We start from the raw sequence: 19,360 nt of genomic DNA on the forward strand, positions 1-19,360 counted from the left end.
GTGAGGGAAAGGAGGGTGTGCCCGTGTGCCACAATCGTAGGCGTCCTGGTGGAGTCACGCTGACCCGCACTTTCTAAGGATGTGAGAACAGGCGATCTGAATTCCGCACAGTCACCAGACTGCTGAGCCGCCTGTGGCCAATGGCATGGGGTTGGTTGGGATCGTATTTTCTACACGCTATGTGTTTTTATTAGTATATATATTTTACAAGCATTTTAGTAAAGGGAACAAAGAGTCAGAGACTGCAAAAAGTTATCTGTTGAAAAATACCTTCTAAGATTCAGCGTTGACAGGTCAGACCAGACAGGCCCTGCTCTCAGGGGCAACAGGTAGGATGGGAAGGGGCTCCTCGTCACGAGGCGTCTCCCTCTTGACCCTCTTGCAGACGAGGGGCTATGGGACATCCTCATCAAAGACATCCCCAAGGAGGTGACCTCCTACACGTTCAGCATGGACATCCTGAAGCCAGGCGTGAGCTACGACTTCCGGGTCATCGCCGTCAATGACTACGGCTTTGGGACCCCCAGCAGCCCCTCCCAGTCTGTGCCAGGTACTGCCGGTGGGGGGGAACAGCACCCCCTCGAAGAGCCTCATGGCAGAGGCTGGTGGTGGGCAAAGAAGAGAGGCAGCAGAGCCCCAGATGTGTTGGGGGGGGACCAAAATGTATTGTCCTCTCAATTCTTCCAATAGTGAACTCTGGGCCAGGGCCTGGGTCAGCTTTGAGCTCCAGAAGAAGCTGGGGGGTGTGCATCTTTGGGGTTCCTTTGTAAGGATCCCAGAAGCCCTGGGCAGGGGGCTTAGTGGGGCTTGTGGATGAGTCAGTGGGTCCAAGAAAAGACCTTCTCTGAACTCATCACCCAAGAGATTCACCCTGGCCATAAACTACATGTTTCTATGGGAACCACCCCAAAAAACAGAGTCAGCGGTCTATGAAGCAGTGTCCAGGGCTGGAGGGAATAGGACTGCCATCCCTCCCCGTTTTCCTCTCATCCTTCCCATCCGGCATGTCTTGGAGGACTCGCAGAGGACTCTAATGCCAAAATCCATGACCCCAAATCCAGCCACTAACCAACTTTTAATACCAACGCCCCTTCCCTCAAGGCAGAAACACAGCTCAAAATTGTAACCCACTGGGTGAGTGTCGGAAACCTGGCTGCCTCCGTCCTCACACACACATTCTCCCTTGTCCCGATGGATACAACCAGGTCGCGGGAGGCAGAAGAGCCAGCCCCTCGTCAGGCAGCCCCCTGGATTTGTGGTTATGTGCAAAAAGCGTGGTACTGAGGGCTTTGAAGGGAGGGGAGGTCTGGCTGGAGGAGGCATTCTGAAGACCTGCTCCTGTCCACCCTCCTGACTTCCCTCACTCTCAGCCACCAGAGAAAGATGGAGTCCTGACCCTGGGGAGCAACTCTCCCAGGCCTACCACAGGCCAGATGGGTACTTTTCCAATACAAATCTGGGGCCTGCCTGTCCAGGTAGCCCCTAGGCCATGGGTGGCAAGAGGGGGAGGAAAAAAACAAAACAAAAAATGAAAAATAGCACGCACGCTGGGGCTTCTCATTCTGTGTCTTTGGCAGACATCACTAATCAATCCCCGTACTCTTTCCTGGTAAGTCCAGAGGCATCCTCAGAGCTCAGAGCAGCCCTCCAGGCATCCCCTTACTGGCACTTGAGATTCAGCTCTCCTGGCCAACCTTGTCTTGGGTTGTGCCTCACTGGGATGGCACAGACCTTGCCTGGGGTCTGGGGTAGGGTCCCCGCTGCAGCCGGAGGCGTGGAGGCGGGAGGCGGCCTAGCACCCCAGACCTGACGTCCCCGTTCGTGTTCCAGCCCAGAAGGCCAACCCTTTCTACGAGGAGTGGTGGTTCTTGGTGGTCATTGCCCTCGTGGGCCTCATCTTCATCCTCCTCCTGGTCTTCGTGCTCATTATCCGAGGCCAGAGCAAGAAGTACGCCAAGAAGACAGACTCTGGTGAGCTGAGACCAAGCCCCGCCGGCCAGACGGGTCTGCCTCTGTTTTGGCAAGGTGGGGCCGGGGGTCCTCTCTCTCCTAGGAAGGCGTCTGTCCTGCGAGGAGGAGCAGCCTAGGGCCCCTGTGTACAGCCTCCATCTCCCGTTTGGTCTCACCTGTAGCGAGAGAGAGAATGAGCCACCTGGCCGGGTGGGGGAAGGGAGGCCAGTGGTCTAAAGGGGTGACATAGGTGACTGAATCCTGTCTCCCCCACCCCGCCCCCACCCAGGGAACAATGCCAAGGCTGGTGCCCTCGGCCACGGGGAGATGATGAGCTTGGATGAGAGCAGTTTCCCTGCTCTGGAGCTCAACAACCGGAGGCTGTCCGTCAAGAATTCCTTCTGCCGGAAGAATGGCCTGTATACCAGGTACAGGGCTCTCTGCGCGGGTGGGGGGCAGAGGCCAGAGCTGTGGGGGCCAGCAGGGCCAGGGTGTGGAAGGCTCTGGGGAAGGCCACAGAGCAGGCTGTGCCTACTTGGTCTCACTGTGCCAACGATGGCATTTGGGCTCAGGGACCGGGGATAGTCAACAGGGCCCAAGCAACACACCCAGGCGGTGGGGGCCCCAGGCCGGTGTGAGAACACGGTGGGGGACGTCACAAGGAGGTGGGGACACAGGGCTTCTGACAAGGACAGCCAAGTGCAAAGAACTTGTACAATTTTGCAACCCAACCTGCTGCCTTTTGGAGCCAGCTGCTTGGAGGAACGGGCCCAAGGCCCGAGAGCCACCGGCCCCAGTAGTGAGACGGGCCCCACACACATAGGCTAGGCAGACACACTCGAGCGATGGGTGCCTGGAGTCCCCCATCATGGCCTATGCCTTACCTTCCTCCTCCCTGTTCTGGAAAGAAAGGGCACTCAGAGTAAGGAAACCCTCTCCCGTAGGCCCTTACGCACGCGTCTTACAGACCAGTGTTCTCCTATTCACCCCACGAGCCCGTGCTCCCAGCATCGTCCTCAAACGGCAGCACCTGGGAAGAGCCAGTCCGGAAAGGTCCCGGCTGGTTCCCTCGGTTCTGTTTCTTCCTGACTTCTCTCCAACGCTGGGTCCCCTCCCCTACCCCACTCCCTGGCGCAGGCTGGGCGGCCCATTTCCAAGGGCCCGGGCAGCTGCTGAGGCCCACCTGACCCTCCCCTGATGTGACCTGGCAGTTTTATGCTCCAGGGAGCTCAGGAGAGCTGTGGGGGGAGGCCGGTCTGCAGCCCGGGAGCGCCTGTCCTTTTGGCCTCAGCCCTATTAACATTCCCAGTTCATCGGAGGGGCATGCGGGCCAGGCACAGCTCACAAAGCTTCTCTCTGTCTCGTCCTGGAGGGAAGAGGCGATGTGTGTGTTCATCAGGAGGACAGAGGGAGGGGCGCTCAGGCCAGCAGGCCCCGCTCTCATCCCCCGCCAAAGCCAGCTTTCCAAAGAAAGAGCCATTTGAGGCCGCGGTGGTGGGCCCAGCAGGTCCGCCGCAGCCCCGCCGCGCTGGCTCCGGGGCCCTGCCACATGGAACAAGGGGGCGTTTCACGGATGGCCCGGCCTCGCCTGCCTCTCACGCCCCCAGAGTACACACACCAGGGCCCCCGCGTGTCCCCTACCCTGCTGTGTACACACAGAAATCCTCTTGGCGCCAAACCAGCCCCGGGCTCCTGGAGTCTGACCCAGCCCTGGTGACACCGTCAGCCCCTACTCGCCCTGCTCGTGGCCAAGACGGCCTGAACCCAACATTCCTTCTCCCCTGTCCCAGCGTCCCGTGTCTGCCCATCGCGCCGACACGTGGCTGCTGCCGCTATTGTTATGGTTTTATTTTTAAGTAGTTAAGGATGCGGCTTTGTTATTTGGAATCATATCAGTGCGGATAGAGTCCGAGAGGTTGGAGGTAGCGGGGAAGCTGCTTGTGACATACTCCCAGGCCATGGTATTGGTCCTAGGACAGCCCTTCTGTAGGAAGGCACAGCTGGCCCCAGGTGGGGGCAGCCGGCGTTCAGGGCCATGGTTCCAGAGCCCTTCCCAGAGCAGGCTGGGCAGACCTCAGGATGCCAGGCCCTCAGCAGGGCCTCCCTTGAGCCCGGTCCCCAGGAAGCACGGATAGGGCAGGGTCATAAAAGACCCTAGCCATCTGCTGGGCACCCCAGGAGCCTGCCCAGCCCGCTGCCCTTGCCCTCAGCTCAGGGGTTCTGGAAAGCACAGCTCTGCCTCCAGCCTCCAGGCACCCGTGGCAGGTGGAGTGCTCAGGTGTCCTGTCCTGCATGTTTGCGCAGATGACACAAGTCAGTTCTCTAACTCACTGGGAAATGCACTTTCTCGAAGCCTGATTTTCAGAAATAGGGCAGGACTCCGTGCCCGAATTTATTTCTGGTCTCTGAGCAGATCTGGAGGGAGGAGGCAGTGGTTTCGTTTCTTCTCTGAACCCTTTGCATTAACCGTCTAAAGCTCCCTTGGTGAGGTCAAGAATGACCTGGGGGAGGGTTTGCCTGTCGCGCCTGCACACAGGCCTCACCTGGGAGTCTGACCCGGGAGGTCTCCGGGCTCCAAAAGGCTTTGTAACATTCCTGCCAAGCGATCCCAGTGCCTGAGGCCTTAAAACCACGAGTGGAGAATCCAGTGGGAAGTGGGCTGCTACCCCTCCGTTTCCCTGAAGCTGATTCAGGAGGTTGGTCCAACAGAGCCTCTCCCACCCCTGGGGCTCCCCAGCCCAAGGCCCAGGCCTGTGGGGAATAGAGGAGGAATATACGACAGAGACACCCAGGGTCAGTGCCCCACCAGGCCCCGCTGTGGCCTTCCTGGGGGGAGGGCCACTTCTCAGCCTCACCCCCGCTCCCTCCAGGTCGCCTCCCCGGCCCAGCCCAGGCAGCCTCCACTACTCTGATGAGGACGTCACCAAGTACAATGACCTCATTCCGGCCGAGAGCAGCAGCCTGACCGAGAAACCCTCAGAAATCTCCGACTCTCAGGTGAGGGGCGGGAGCGGGGATCAGGCCCTTCCCAGACCGTGGGCCTGTGCGATGGCCCAGAACCTGGGCTTCTTCGCCTCCTGCCCTTTATGGAGCCCCAGAAAACTAACCGGGAATCGTCTGTGGACCCGCCGTCCCCCTCCAAAGCTCTGCTCAGAGTTTGCTCCAGGGCTAATGGGGGCCTGTAACCTTGACCAGAGAAGAGCCCCCAAGAGCCCAGTCCTCTAGAGCGTCTGGAGTGTCCCCCTCGCGCCCTGGCCTGCAGAGGAGCTCGTGAGGACGAGGAGAAGGAGGCCCGTACTGCCAGGGCTGAGCTTAGCTTGTCCCGGTCCGAGCGAGCTCCTGAAACCGCCAGCTGAAAGTTCTGGAGCCCCAGGGATGGAGGGGCGAGGCCTTCAGCTTTGGAGGCTCAAGCCTGAGTTTGAATCCCGGCTCTGCTACCTGTGCGCCAGGGCATCCGGGGTGGGGCACACGACCTCTTTGAGCCTGTTTCTCCGTCTGTGGAACAGGCAGGGACAGTGAGAGGCTGTATCATGGGGCAGTGGGATTGCTGAGTCGAGGCCCAGAGAAGCTTAGCAAGCACACACAGCAGCTGTCTGATGAATGTCAGCTTCCGTCTGAAGAAGGAGATGGTGCCTCGGGGAGACACACAGCTCTGGAGAGGCTGCCATTAAGTGGGCCACATGGGGACACTGTCCCAGACGATGGCAAGAGGGGGTGAGTGCATTCCAGTGAAGCAAGGTCATGGCCTCCCACTCAGCCATCTTGGCCTTGGCCAGGCCTGGTGGTTGCCCACCGCGTCCCACGCCCTAGACCTTTTCTGTCCAGTCCTGGGAGAGGACAGGAGCAAAGGGCTGCCAGCAGGGAGCGAGGCTGTCAGCGGGTAGGAGGTGCCCCATCCCCCGATGCGGTCATGGGCCCAGTGGACCCGGGGCCTCTGGCTCACTACTGTTTTGCTCAGCTCCAGGGCTTGGCAGGGCCCACAAGGCTGGAGCTAACAACAGCGCAGCTCAGACAGAGCTGGCAGGGACAGAGACGCCAACTTAGCCTGGCTAACGCAGGAACTCACATGACTCAGGTTATGGCTTCTTATTTTAAGTGTTTAACACTTTGCAGCCATATACGTCCTGGGACTTCCAAGGCCCCGTGCTCCACGGAAGCATGATTGTTCTTTCTTTCTCCCCAAGGAGGGCAGTGAGCATTTAGGTTCCAGGCACTCAAGGGAAAGTTCAAGTAAAGGGACTCCCTCTGCCCATGAGGCTATGACAGAGGGCTCCTTAACGCCGTGCTCCTGTCTATGGAGAGCAAAGGCAGGAACCAGTGGAAGGGACACTCCGGGCTGTTCTGATTAGCCCCCTTCGACCTCCCACAGAGGGCCTTGGTCCTGCGCACTCATTGGCTGGGCACTGACCATCTCACTTCAGTCGCCCCCAAGACCCAGCAGAGTCCCTGGAATTCTCCGCTTTACCCCTAGTGTCTTTTGTTTGAAACAAGCCCATCACTTGAATGAAGTTTCCATAACAATCTGGAACCAGTCCTGTACGGGGAGGGGAGCAGGAGCACATGCCCTGGGGAGGGGAGGCCTCCTGGTTCCAGAAGCCAGTTGTCACAGCAGAACTCCCACATTCCCTTTCAGGGGGCGCAGTGGAGCCCTGCCCAGGCTTAGAGCCCCGCCTGGTTTGGGGTTTGATTTGGATTTATTTATCTCAAGTTAAGTTAGTTTATTTCAAGCTAAGTTTCATAAAGACAGAGACTTGTTACAGTCCTGAGGTCAGTCACCTCCCCAATGTCTGTCTTGGCACAGAGTGTGTGGTTAAAGCACAGAAGGGTCAATCATGAGAGAAGCTAGGCAAGCTAGTCAAGACCAAGCACGTTAGCAGGAGAGACGGACAAAGGTTCACGGTTGTCAAGCCATCCCTTTTGGACCAAGGTCAGAACACACACTTTCCAAGAGGCGTGGCCCTTCAGAGTAGTGCCGCTGGGCAGGGTCACCAGCCCTGGGGGCTGTGCTTACCATCCACAGGCCTCACCACAATCCCAGTGACCCTCCAAATGGCCTTAGTGTCCTGTCATTTGTACAGATGGGGACCTGAGGCTCAGAGAGCTTCACTGAGTTGGCTCAGGCCCCAGAGCCAAGAAGTGTGGAGGTGGACCCTGCCCACGGGCCCTTCTGACCCAGAGCCCAGCTTGGCTCCTTGGCTCTCCCCTGTCCCAAAGCCGGTGAGGTCACCCTCACAGCAGACCTTTCCAGAAAGGCCTTCAGAACCAGCCAATGAGACACTCTCGAGAACAAGTAACTGTGGGTTTTCTTGAAAGAAAACCAAAAAACAAAGCTCAAGCTCATCTTCAAAGGATAAAGACACAGGCCCAGAGCAAAGTACCAGAGACATTAAGGTTGTCCCCAAGAAAGCTGCCCCAGGAGCTTTGCCCAGAGGCTCCCTCAGGGGACCATGCAGTCCCATCAGAGGGTGGCTCCGAGCAGGGAGATGCTCACGTGAAAAGTTGTGGCTGGTGTTCGGGGCTGGGCTTGAATCCCGGCCCCTCCCCCTCCTTGACTCAGGAAGGGGGAGGGGTCCTTCACAGCTCACCCCCCTCAGCACTATGGCACCCTGTCCAAGCGACTGTTCTTGGGGCCATGACAGGGGATGGAGTCAGGCCTGTGCGGTGCCGGGCTCTTCACAGGGCACTGGGGAGAGGCGGTCAGGATCCTTGGGGTCTGTTTGCTTTGGAATGGTTCTTGAAAACCAGGCCATTGGCTTTGGGCCACCGCAGGTGCCCTGGGCTCCGGGACTGGCATCCTCAGAAGTGCATGACTCAGGGGTCACTCAGCACTCGTTCCTTGAGCATGGACTCTAGGGACATGGAGATGACGGAGACAGGACCCTGCTTCCAAGGGGCTCCTGGTGGGCTGGAGGGGACAGACTCCAAGACAGAGCAGCCGGTGTCCCTCGGACGCCCTTGTTGCGGCGTAAATAAGCAGACCCTAGGACTGCTCGCTGGCCCCCGTGAGAGGCTGTACGGAGAGCATCCGCCACAGCGACCGCAGCTGGGGCTCCTGGTACGTGCTCCACGGGCCCCCCGCGCGGGATGGCGTCTGCAGGAGTGTACCCCCACCGGGGTCAGCAGCCACGCAGGCGGGGTCCCCAGCCTTTCAGCGGCTCTGGAGAAGGATGGCCTGACGTTGTGGAGCGCCCCTCCCCCCAGGCCCTCTGAGAGCCAGTTCTGCACAGGCCGCCTGGTTTCCAGTCCAAGTCAGACCACCCAAAACAGGCTCTCCAAAATGGGTAGACACCCGCCCAGCCCTCTTCCTGTGATGTGGTGATAAACAAACGTCCATGTTGCTTATAAACAAACACACACGATCAGATGCAAGCAAGGCCCTAACGGGGGGCTCCGGGTAGACTCGGGGGCAGGAGGGGAGACGGGCTGTCTCCAGAGGGGTGTTGGTGACACACAAAGGCTGAGGTTTGAAGAGGCCGGGGCTTGCTTGATGCAACTTTTAAAAACCAAGTATGGCTGCATTCCAAGTTCATTTTCAAAATAAGAGCCCAAGTATGGGAGAAAAATTACATGGCGCACCAGTAAATCTCAATGGGAAAGGACTTCCCCGCCAATGGCACGCCTCTCCTAATAAGTATGCAGCCTTTGTGATTTCCTGGGAAGCCCTGGGAAGTGCTTTGTAATGAAATTAAGCCTGTGTAGAAAAGTAAGAAAATACACCAGACAGATTAGGTTTTATAAGCGTGAACATTTAGGGAGCCCCTACGGGCGGCCAGGAATGACCCGGAGGATTGTTCAAGGTTGGTACCACTTTACCCTCAGAGCGTTCGGCGAAGCCTGGTGGGGTTACCTGTTGCATGGGTCAGGGAGCCTCTGACGACAAGGCCAGGCCCCCCACCTAAGCCCCTACACCCCTACGTGTGCCGTGCTCCGATCGGGCCCTGGGCAGCACCTGGCTGATTTTGTCCTCCCTGGAACCTGTTCATTCCTTTCTCGGTGTGTTTATTCAACAACTGTTTTTTCTGCACCCACTAAACAGTACCAAGCACGGTTTACACACGGCGGCTCCCGTAGAGAGCAAGACAGGCTCTTAGGAGCGTTGCATTATGGTGTGTTAGGACCCATTAGGGAAGACCACATGTTTCAAATAACCCCATGTTTTCATTTCATTACTATGGCACCATAGTATCTAACTTCAGGAAGAAAATGGGGAGCAAAAAGCTTCCTGTTTCTTGTGGTGCAGGGACAGAAAGCCCTGTGAGGAATCTTAGGGGAAGGTCACGGGGGGACTGCCTGGAGGAGGTGGCATTTCAGCTGGGCCTCCAAGTGTGAACAAGACTGGGTCATGCATCAATGGGAGCAGTAAGGGTCTATAGGTTTGCATTTGGCTAAGTGTTTCTGTCACCCCCTCCCTCTGAGTGTCTGAGCTTCTGGTTTTTCATCCGTGTTTGCCTCTTGTCCATTGAGTTGGGCCATGAGTCTAAGAGATTCACTGAGGCCCGTCTCCCGCGTCTCCTCAGGCTGACCCATGCAGGCTGAGGAAGCCAGAGCTTGTGCCAAGCTAGAAACACACTACGGGCAGGGCGGAGGGAGTCCAGGAGGAAGGGGCCAAGCTACCTGTTGGGCCGGGCACGGTACGTGTTCTCATTTAAAATCTAACCGTCCCCTCCCATGCAAGTTGCAGGACCCCCGGTTAACAGTTGGGGGAGACTGAGGCTCAGAGAAGTCCAGCACCGTGCCCTTGATCACAGAGCTTAGAAGTGCAGGCCGTGGGCATTGGAGTCTGGGTCCAGCCACTCTGAGGGCCTCGTCTCTGGCGGCCTGGCCTCGCCCAGGCACAGAAGGGAAATGGAAGGAGAGAGAAGCCTTCACTGATCTCAACAACCCCCCATACGAGTGACCTTCTGTGAAGCCTCCAAATGCAAGCGTGTCTGACAGCGGGGTTATGGGAGAGGAACACATTGACTGTCACTTCACCTGTAAGGAAGGGCATAGGGGGCCTTGCGTCTGAGCTGTCACAAGATTTATTATTTATTATTTAAAGATGTATTTATTTATTTGAGAGAGCGAGCAAGAAGGGGGAGCAGAAGGGGAAAGAGAAGCAGACTTCCCACTGAGCCCGACACGGGGCTCAATCCCAGGACCCTGGGACCGTGACCGAGCCAAAGGCAGCCACTGAACAGACCCTACCAGCCAGCTGTCCCTAAGCTGACACTTAAAAGGACGTTCCCGGGGGAAGGATTCTAGCTGTCTGAATACAAGAAGCCCAGATCCCTAACAAAATGGTGCATAAAGGGGGCTCCTAGAGAGGGAGACGCTTAGCCCCTCCTCACTCCCACCTCTGGTGCCCAGGAGAGGCCCGCCCACTGGCCCAAGGAGAAGGGTGTCCAAGGGGCCGATGCAGGGCTAGCCTCATCCCACACAGAGAGCCCCTGGGCCACCAACCCGGGAGGGCCTCCAGCTTCCAGCCTCCCAAGGGGCCGGTACAAGGGACCTCCTGTCATCTAGGGCGGCACATTCCTGCTAGGTTTCTGGAGCCTCAGTGAGATGAGGGCACCCTACGTGGGCTCCGTGTCCTGAGTCTGGGGAAGGACACCCCCCTCCCCCCACCCCACCGCCATGCTGGCAGCAGCAGGAGAGCGAGAGGCTCTCCTTTGCCCCCCTCTCTTTTGTTGTGGGCTCTTGTCTGGGTCCCCCCTCCTGCCGGCCCCTCCCCGCCCCACCCCCTCCCCGCTCCCCTGCCCAGGCCTGGTAATTGCTGAGTGAGTGGCTTTGAGGAGCTGTGAAGAGGCCCAGAGCTGGAGCAGTCCCCTGATTGCCTGGCGGCCTGGCTGGGCTGCCTGTGAAAGGTCCCCTTTGTGCCGGGCCGGTTACTGGGAAGCTGCATTCAATTACCGAGGCCCGTGTGAGAGTTGAAAGCCGGAATGGGCGCCCGGGGTCCCCCCTCGCTTGCTTTCTTCCCTTCTCACCCCACCCCCACGCAGAAAAGAAACAGATGTTCAAGGAGGTGGAGGAAGAAGAGGCAGACGCCCCCCTTCTGGCTTGGGAGAGCAGGGGGCGGGGCCGGCCCACCTCTACCCACCCCCCCAGCTCCTGCTGCTGCAGCTCTGCCTCCGGGGCTCCCAGCTCTTCCGTGGCTTTTCCAGGCCCGTCTGGAAAGCCACCCCACAGTGTCCAGCACACAGTAGGTGCTCAGCAGTTGGTAACCGTCAGACGGTGATGATGTGCGTGAATGGGCTTTGGGGTCTGGACCCCCTGGGAGGGCCAGAGAGGCCCATCCCCACTCTCGGGAGGCTTTACTTTGGGCGGCAGAGCTGACCGTCCTTCCCCTTTCCCAGCCGCCTGAGCAGACTCACCCTCGGTGACCCCAGCTCTTTCTGCAGCCCTCTGGGGTAGGGGGGCTTCCAGTAGTTTTCCACCCCGTGAACTGCAGACATCTACCCATTTTACAGACAGGGATGCTGAGGCTGGGGGTGGCCAGGTGATGGGTCTGAACTTCACCTAGCTAGCCAGGGACGGAGTGGGGATTTGGCCGCACCACAGGAAGTGACCTAGATGCTCATTCACTCTGGGATGGGGCCACGGTGATGGACTCGCCTGCAGGGCAAGCTGAAGTTCTAGAACCTTTAGCATCGATGCTAGCAACCCTTCAGACCGGTTGGTGGAGGCCCTTCTGGGAAGACCTGACCCTAGGCTGAACTGTGGGGTGGCCCTCTCCCACGCCTCACACTTACAGATCCTCACTGCTCTGGGACCAGCCTGTCCCCATCCCCCACCCCCACCCCCGCCCCAGGCCCCTGCCTCATGGCTCCCATCACAGCCTGCTCTGACTTCCTCTGCCTCCACCCTGCCACCCGGCAGCCCCAGGCCTCAGGTGCCCAGCCCGCAGCCCCCTCCCCACTCTTGGCATATGGAGCCCCTGCCTGTAGGGCCCCTTTGTTCCCTCCTGGGCCGGCAGCTGGGCAGTAGCAAAGAGAAGGGGCTCGCATTGTGCTGCTCTGCGTCAGGGGGAGAGCTAGGGACTTTCCATGGTCTCCGGCAGCCAGTTCTGCTGCCAAGAGGACTGGGGTCCTGGGAGGGTGTGCAGGGCGGTGGTAAGGAGAGCAGCCAGGACGGTGGAGGGGTGAGGCGGAGGAGGGGAGGGGCCAGACAGAAATTTGCAGATGGAGGAGGGTGGATGTAATCCCAGCTGGGAGAGTAGAAGGGCTCTTGTTCCCAACTCCCAGCAGGAGGGGGGTCGTGGGCTTTGGAAAATCCGGCAGATCCAACCCCCCAGCTCTTCGTGTCTGGGGCGAGCCGTCACCCTCTCTGCGCTGGGGTTCCCAGCACTCACAGAGCGGTAGAGTCCACAGCGTCCCCAGCACCGAGGTGTGAAAGTTAACGACAGTCTCCCGACGCCTGGCAGAGGGCCTGTTCGCCCCCGGCTGGAGCTCAGTACCTTTCCCCAGAGGGGCTAGATGCCCTATGGGTCTCCGGGCTCCTGGGCACAGGTGCACCTTGCACTCCCCGTAGCTCAGACACTTTGCGGCAAGGTCAACAACTCTCTGTTCGCCCTCCCTGTCGAGCGGGACACACGTGTCTGCACTGGGCTCACGGGGTTTTCTTGCTGCGGTTTTTATCCCAAGTAGTTTGACCAAATGTACCGACTCCGTCGATTCGGGTGGGGACGCCGTAACCAGAGGGAGGCCTTCAGAGCTGCGTTGCACCGAGAGTGTACTGCTCACTCAAATCAGAGCGTGTCTCTTCCAGAGCGTTCTAAGGGTGCTCCCATCTGTCCTCTTCTTGGTTCTCAAAACAGTGCTGGGAGCTGGGTGTGGGGGAGGGGTGCACAATATTTTTAGCTCGAGGACGACTCAGATCCAAACCAAGGAGCGAATGCTGCTTCACTTCACAACCCAGCCTGACTCTGGTCTCCTGCGGATTCCCCCAGGGGCAGATGAAGCAATGCTGGGACACCGGAGTAGCGACAATTTTAGGAATGATTTAATGTTTTGCCTTTACGAGAAAAAGTCACAGGGCCACTGTCGTGTGAAATTCGGACCTTCTGTTGATATTTTTCTCATGCTCGTTTCGTAACTGAGTGTCGCCTTTATTCTGGATCACACGTGGGTGGGCACCGGCATCTCCTTTCGGTGCCAGGAGCCTCCGCAGGTCTGGCCCTGGCCTCGTCCCCAGTCACACCGTAAGTCAGAGATAAATCAAGGCTGGAACTCGGTATGTCAGGCAGGAACGTGCTGCTCTGAACTGTAGGTTTTGCTACGATCGGGGTATGGCCAGGCCAGTGGATCAGGGGATGACAGCCCTTGAAAAATGGAATTACTCACAGTTCCCAAGGAGAAGGGGACGCATCGCATCATGCAGGGCTGTTTCAGGGAAGCACCAGGGTCCCCGGGAATGGTTCCCCGTGCCCGGGAGGGACACGTGGGGAGGAGCTTTCATTGTGGGAGCAAGCTGCAGTTTGTTTGAATAAATTCAGTGGGCCCTGGGGTAGAGGGGCTGTCCCTGGTTGTCTGGTACCCAGCCCTAGGGTGACGAGGGACAGGGGAGAGTGAGGCAGCGTGATAGGAAAAAGCATCACTAGCTGCAAGGATTGACCTGCCCCGGGAGCCCGTCACCACTCCACTCGGAGTCAGCGAGGCCCCAGGGGTCCGAGCATCAGAACTACAACAGATGGAAAGGCAGGATGAAGTCAATCTCGAAAACATGCTAAGTGAAGGAAGCCAGCACCCCACGCCCCCTACTCTGTGACCCTGCCTGTATGGTAGATCCACAGAAACAGAAAGCAGGTCGGTGGTCGCTCACAGAGGGGGCCGGGGAGGGAACGGGAACGGCCACGGGGGGGTGGGAGGAACGACAGAAAAAAAAAAAAAAGAAAAGAAAAAAGGATTAGAACTCAGGTCTTCCGAGTTCCAGGTCGCGCCAGATGCCCGCAGGCTGTGTGCCGGCCCCACGGTGGGCGCTCCGTCCCCACGATCTGCTCCGACGGCCGGGGAGGTGGATATGACCGGGTGCCGGACTCCCTTGGTGGGGAGGGGGGTGGCCGTGGCCCCCCGTCCAGGGCTTGGGAGCCTCAGACAGGGTCACTGGCCGCCTTCCAGCCTCCAAGCACGAGGACCTGGCCCCTGGGGGCCCCTGACTCCCCGATTCTCCGTCTTCCCAGGGAAGCGACAGCGAGTACGAGGCCGACCAGACCCACCAGAAGGCCCACTCTTTTGTCAACCACTACATCAGCGACCCCACGTACTACAACTCGTGGAGGCGGCAGCAGAAAGGGATCTCACGGGCCCAGGCGTACAGCTACACGGAGAGCGACTCGGGCGAGCCGGACCACGGCCCCGGGGCCAACAGCGGCAGCGCCCCGCAGGGCAGCCTCTTCCGGCCCAAGGCCAGTCGGACCCCAACGCCCCAGAACGCCCCAAACCCCCCGAGTCAGCAGAGCACCCTCTACCGCCCCCCCAGCAGCCTCACCCCCGGCTCCCGGGCTCCTATAGCAGGATTTTCTTCGTTCGTTTGACATCGGAAGGGGGCAAAGAAAGAGAAAAAACCGGCACCAAACTCCCCGTCCGCCCCTCCCCGCACTGCCTGCCAGAAAACAAAAACACCAAGAAACCAAGTCAACTTTTCACCTCCTGAGTTTATTTTTCCAGAGATTCCAGGGCCAGCAAAACCGGTGTTGAGAAGGAAGAAAAGGAAGCCGTGAGGGGGGGCGCCGTGCGGGGCCGGCGGTGGGTCGGCTCCAGACTGTGGGGTCCGCCGCTCCCTTTGCAGACTGTGTTCCGAGTCGGGGCTGCCGGGCCGGGCCTGAGAGAGGTGGGGCCTGCGAGAAAGCTGAGGCCTGGAGAGTTGTAGGGCAGCATGCCGAGGGGACGAGAAGCTTCTAGAAGTCCTGACAGCTGCCCCTTCTGCCTGTGCTGGGGCCACTGCTGGCTGCTGGTGTGCAAGGCTGCCATGCAAGGGTAGGCATCCCTGGGGGGCAAAGCTCACCTTCTCTATCGGCACCCGCCCATCCCTACCCGTGCGTCGCTGGCAGGCCTCGGACGGAAGGACAGATGGATGGACAGACGGTCTGGTCCCCTGGCCTGCTCATCCCACTTTGCTATCCCCTCCCCGGCTCAACGTCTCCACCAAGCATTGGGTTTCTTTAGAAAAAGGAAACTAACAGAGGGCTGAGAGTCTGCCTGGCTGGCTCTTTGTTTCTTATACATTCTTTTTATGGTGAATCCAAGGAAGAGGGGGGCCCCTGGGGCCCCACAGCACCGCTGAACCCAGCCGTGGCTTTACTTGAATTCACTTTCCCGGGCACAGACCAGGAGAGGTGAACCCGGGGTGGGCAGAGGGACAGGGCACTAGCCAGGCATCACTGGGGTGATGAAGACAGGAAATCAGAACATAAGAAAGAAGCTTGACTTCTCTCCTTCCCTCCTGATAGGAAGCTGCTTAGACAAGGAAGTTCAGGGGGCACAGGACTGGGGAGCTCATCAGGGCAAGGAATGACGGTCGAGGCAAACACACCCCATCTCTGGATAGACCTCTTCCTCGTCAGACACACACACAAGTCCCCCATGCACTTGCAAGGAAGGTTCAGCCAAGTGGGGGCCTCTCCCCGGCCCCAGGGGTCTAGAGAGCCTCTCCAAGACAAATCCCTTTGGGTCCTTGCCAGACGGGACACTCACTCCCAGATGCGTGGTCCCTCTCACTCTCAAGCCAGAGCGAGCCACATCTAAAACACGTCCCTCCCACACACACACCCCCAACCCGGGCAAACAGGGGTACAGAAGTCCAGAGGGGTGAGCCAAGCCCCTAGTCTAGAAGCCAGAGCGCACCAAATCTGCTGGGTCAGCCCAGCCCCAGGTTTACAAAGAGTCAGAGACCCAACCCCCAGTCATGTGTTCGCTGGCCAGGGCTCGGAGCAAGGGGGGGGCCCGTCCGAACTGGACCCGGCTCCGAGATGTGCGGCCAGGCTGGAGGCGCAGGTCAGATGGGACCAAGGCCCAGAATAGTTGATGGGAAGCAAAGTTTTACACACAATCTGCTCCAAGGAATGTGCTTTAAAGAAGCCACTTGTGGTAGCCTGAAGCTTCCCGTCAGCCCCCCCCCACCGACCATGAAGGGATTGAGGGTCGAATTCCCCGAATGCCCCGGGGTCGGGCCAGCCCCGTGGGTCTGGGTGGACCTTTTCAGTTCAGTGGAGCCCCTTTGTGAGACGGGGCTTTCTGGGGGTGCCACACACAGGCCCCATCTCCGGGATGCAGGAACGGTTAGGGGATGCCTAAGAGAAAAATTGGGGGAGCAAGCCAAGGAAAGTGAAGGTCTGCAAGGAGCCCCACGGGGGCCCGGCATCCCTGGTGGGGGGTGGGAGCCAGGCCAGGGGTCTGCAGGAAGGACGCAGCTCCCCAAGCCCTCAGCCCCTTGGGGATGCCGGCAGAGGTCTCCACAGCCAGACCCAGAATAGGCTTCTCTGCTAGGGGCTCTGAGGGAGATGCGCACTGGCCCCGGCCATGAGGACACGGGCCCCAGCCCTGCCCTGTACACAGCTGGCGTCTCCTTAGCAGCCTGTCTGCCGGAGGCCGCCTGTATGTAGTCTCCCGCACCCTCCTCCCTTTTCATCTTTTTTTTTTAACACCCTCATCCTTTCCTTGTCGGCAGTGTGTGTAGCCGTTTATGGAAGCTCCCAGCTTGCGTTAGGGAATGAGTCGAGCCCAGTGGAGGGAGGGCTCTGGGTGGGGGGGGGGTGGCGGGGGATGCGGGACATGTGAGGCCGTGTGTGCGTGGGCGCACGTGTGTGTACGGCACGTGAGGCAGGATTTCCTTTGCCTTTCGTGCCCCTGCACGCCCCCGTGGACACACCCATGCACACTTGGCACGGTGCCCGTGCACGCCGGGGTTCACACACACACGTGCACACGTATGCGCAGAACGCGTATCCGGGTGTGTATTCGCAGAAAGGCTTCTGGTTCCTTCTGACGGCCAAAGCTGGCTGTCCCCTGTGAGGCCCGGGCAGCCGGGGTCCCTCCCACCGGAAGGCAGCTGGGATCTGTTGTCTCAGGGGGCAAGGACACTGCACCAGCCGGAAGGTGGGCGGGGCCCAAGGTGAAAGTCCAGCCCTTAGTCAATATCCACCCACCCCCCAACCCCTACCCCTGCCCCAACCTCATCTGGAAGACCAGGTGTCCAGCCATGGAGCTCTAGATTTCTTAGAGGACACCTCTGCCCTCGTTTACATATCTGCTGGGGCAGTGGGGGCTCCTGGCCCCCCACACGGACTCCTGGCCGCATTAGAAGGATGTGCCGGGCACTGCCTGTGGGTAACCAGGAACCTCCCTGGGCCAGTGATGCCGGGGCCTGTCTGCGTGATCACCTGAAGCCAGTTCATAGCAGGACACCTCTGTGTCCTTTGGCTCTTGCTTCATGGTGCCCCAGGGAAATCTGGTGTCACACCCAAAGGCCTCTGCTTGGCACCCCAGCACTGCCCAACCCCCCGCGGCCACGCCTTTGGTGTGCACAGCAGCTCGGCACCCAGACTACCAAGACGAACCAAAAAGCGGCTCTGGTCCCAGGGCCCCAGGTAGCTTGCAAACCCAGGCTTCCCTCCCCATTCCCTCACCTGACACTGCCGTGACTCAGAAGAAACAAGGACACTTCTGGCTGCCCCTCCCAGAGCACCGCTGCCTCGAGGCCTTCTGTCTCTGCCCGCACCTCCCTGGGCAGAGCTTCTAAAGGTGCCAGAGCCTCCCAGAGCCCACTCTGGGCAGGGGCTCCCCTCACCTTCCCATGGTGCCCATGGCGTGAGGGGCCGGAGGGCAGGAAGGGGGAACCCTCCCCCCTTCCCCCGAGCAGCAGCCGCCGCCCAATCCGAGTGCCTCTGTATGGTCCTGCCCAGTGGCAAACCTGGCCACCCACCCGGCCCGGAGCACAGATGACCTCTCTTGGGACCACTCCCTTCTCTTTGTTTCCGTAAGAATAACCAAAAGCATCCAAACGTGTTACCTTTCTTTACACATAGAGACTCCAAAAACAAAAACCAACACAAATCTTTATTTTTTGATTTAAAAGATATAATGAAAAATTATGGGGAGAGTATTCATTGTGGCAGGTGTCTATCTATAAGAAAAAAATATATCTATATGTCCTATAGCTTGTTAGCAGGTTTATTTTTTAAATGAAAGGTAAGAAAGAAATTGATTTGAAATATATACCACGAGATGTCCCATGGCCTGTCAAACTTGTCAGTATTTTATAAATAAACTTTTTTTTTTTTTTTGGAGTTCTGAAACGACATTTTTTTCTCCTCCTCCCTGGAAGGTAAGTGGGGACCGCTACCCTCGCATCAGGCTGAAGCCATCTTCTCCTCCAACATCCGTTGTCAGCCAGGCTGTGTCCTTGCAGTGACAAAAGTCCCACTCACTTGCCTTCTTAATTCATAGGTGAGTGGACGTCCGTGCCTTCAAGGGAATGCGCTATTTTACTTATTTATGCTTTTAGGGTAAGAGTCACTCAGATGACACCAAGTTAGAGGCAAAATGGCCCTGATTCGTAACGATGGCTCACACGTGTGCTGTTTACGCCTCCAGACGCTGTTCTCACCACTTTACGTTCATTATTAACTCGGGGAGTCCTGCGAGAACACCTTCAGGAGGGGAACTGAATCGGGGAGCATTTAAGGGGCATGCCGTTGACAGCTGGAAAAGCCGGGGTTTGTGCCAAAGCGGTCTGGCTCCAGAGATGTGCGCTGCCTCTGCGATGTTTTGAGGCACGTTCCTCGCCCGTGTTCATCTTCATTCCTTCCAAGCCAGCCCCGCGGACCCTAGCGTGGGTCGGGTAAGAGGCACTGTGGTGCTTGGTGGAACTACCCTTGTTCATCCTCCTGGGCTGAGAGGGAGGGCTTGGATGGCTGAGTTTATGAGTACCGTGGTGTGGCAGGATCCCACATTTCTCCCACAGGCAGTCAGATTCAAACAGGAAAGGAGCGAAGGACAAATGACGTGGGCAGCCCACGGAAGGCCACTCGATGGGCACCTTTACTCTACAAAGTCGGTGGTGTAATGTACATCAGACACTCCTACGGGGGCTACTCAACTAATCCAAACGATGAAAGCAGGGGATTTTTAAAAATCTACATACATACACCCTTATATACTATTTTTTTCTTAAAACACACATGTAAATTCATTCGCCAATCTGTTCATGTTGGGCCATAGCTTTTTTCTTTTCTCAAGAAGGGGCTCCGTGGATACAGTCTTTGTTGCATTTCTTACATAAATCACCTCTATCATGGGTTGTCAGTGAGTTCTAGTCTATTTCTTTAAAATAAAGCAAAAATGTGTAGAAATCATGGATCAAGGACTTGCAGTGTCCAGTTCTACGTGCAGCGTGCTTGAAAGCGGCCGCTCCGTCTTCACCAGTGAAAAATCCA

General features: G+C 58.2%; 1 protein-coding gene across 1 annotated transcript in view; it reads left to right on the top strand.

Moving 5' to 3' along the window:
- Positions 1–18,171, top strand: part of SDK2 (sidekick cell adhesion molecule 2) — a 249,032-nt gene extending 230,861 nt beyond the window's left edge. The window contains exons 41-45 of the mRNA XM_044247508.1: positions 386–550; positions 1,831–1,971; positions 2,240–2,378; positions 4,821–4,947; positions 14,108–18,171. Coding sequence (XP_044103443.1) covers positions 386–550; positions 1,831–1,971; positions 2,240–2,378; positions 4,821–4,947; positions 14,108–14,461 — 926 coding nt within the window. The 3' untranslated portion in view covers positions 14,462–18,171. The remainder of the gene's footprint in view (positions 1–385; positions 551–1,830; positions 1,972–2,239; positions 2,379–4,820; positions 4,948–14,107) is intronic.
- Positions 18,172–19,360: the final 1,189 nt, after the last annotated feature.

This window comes from Neovison vison, chromosome 5 (assembly GCF_020171115.1).
Source record: "Neovison vison isolate M4711 chromosome 5, ASM_NN_V1, whole genome shotgun sequence".
NCBI lineage: Eukaryota > Metazoa > Chordata > Mammalia > Carnivora > Mustelidae > Neogale > Neogale vison.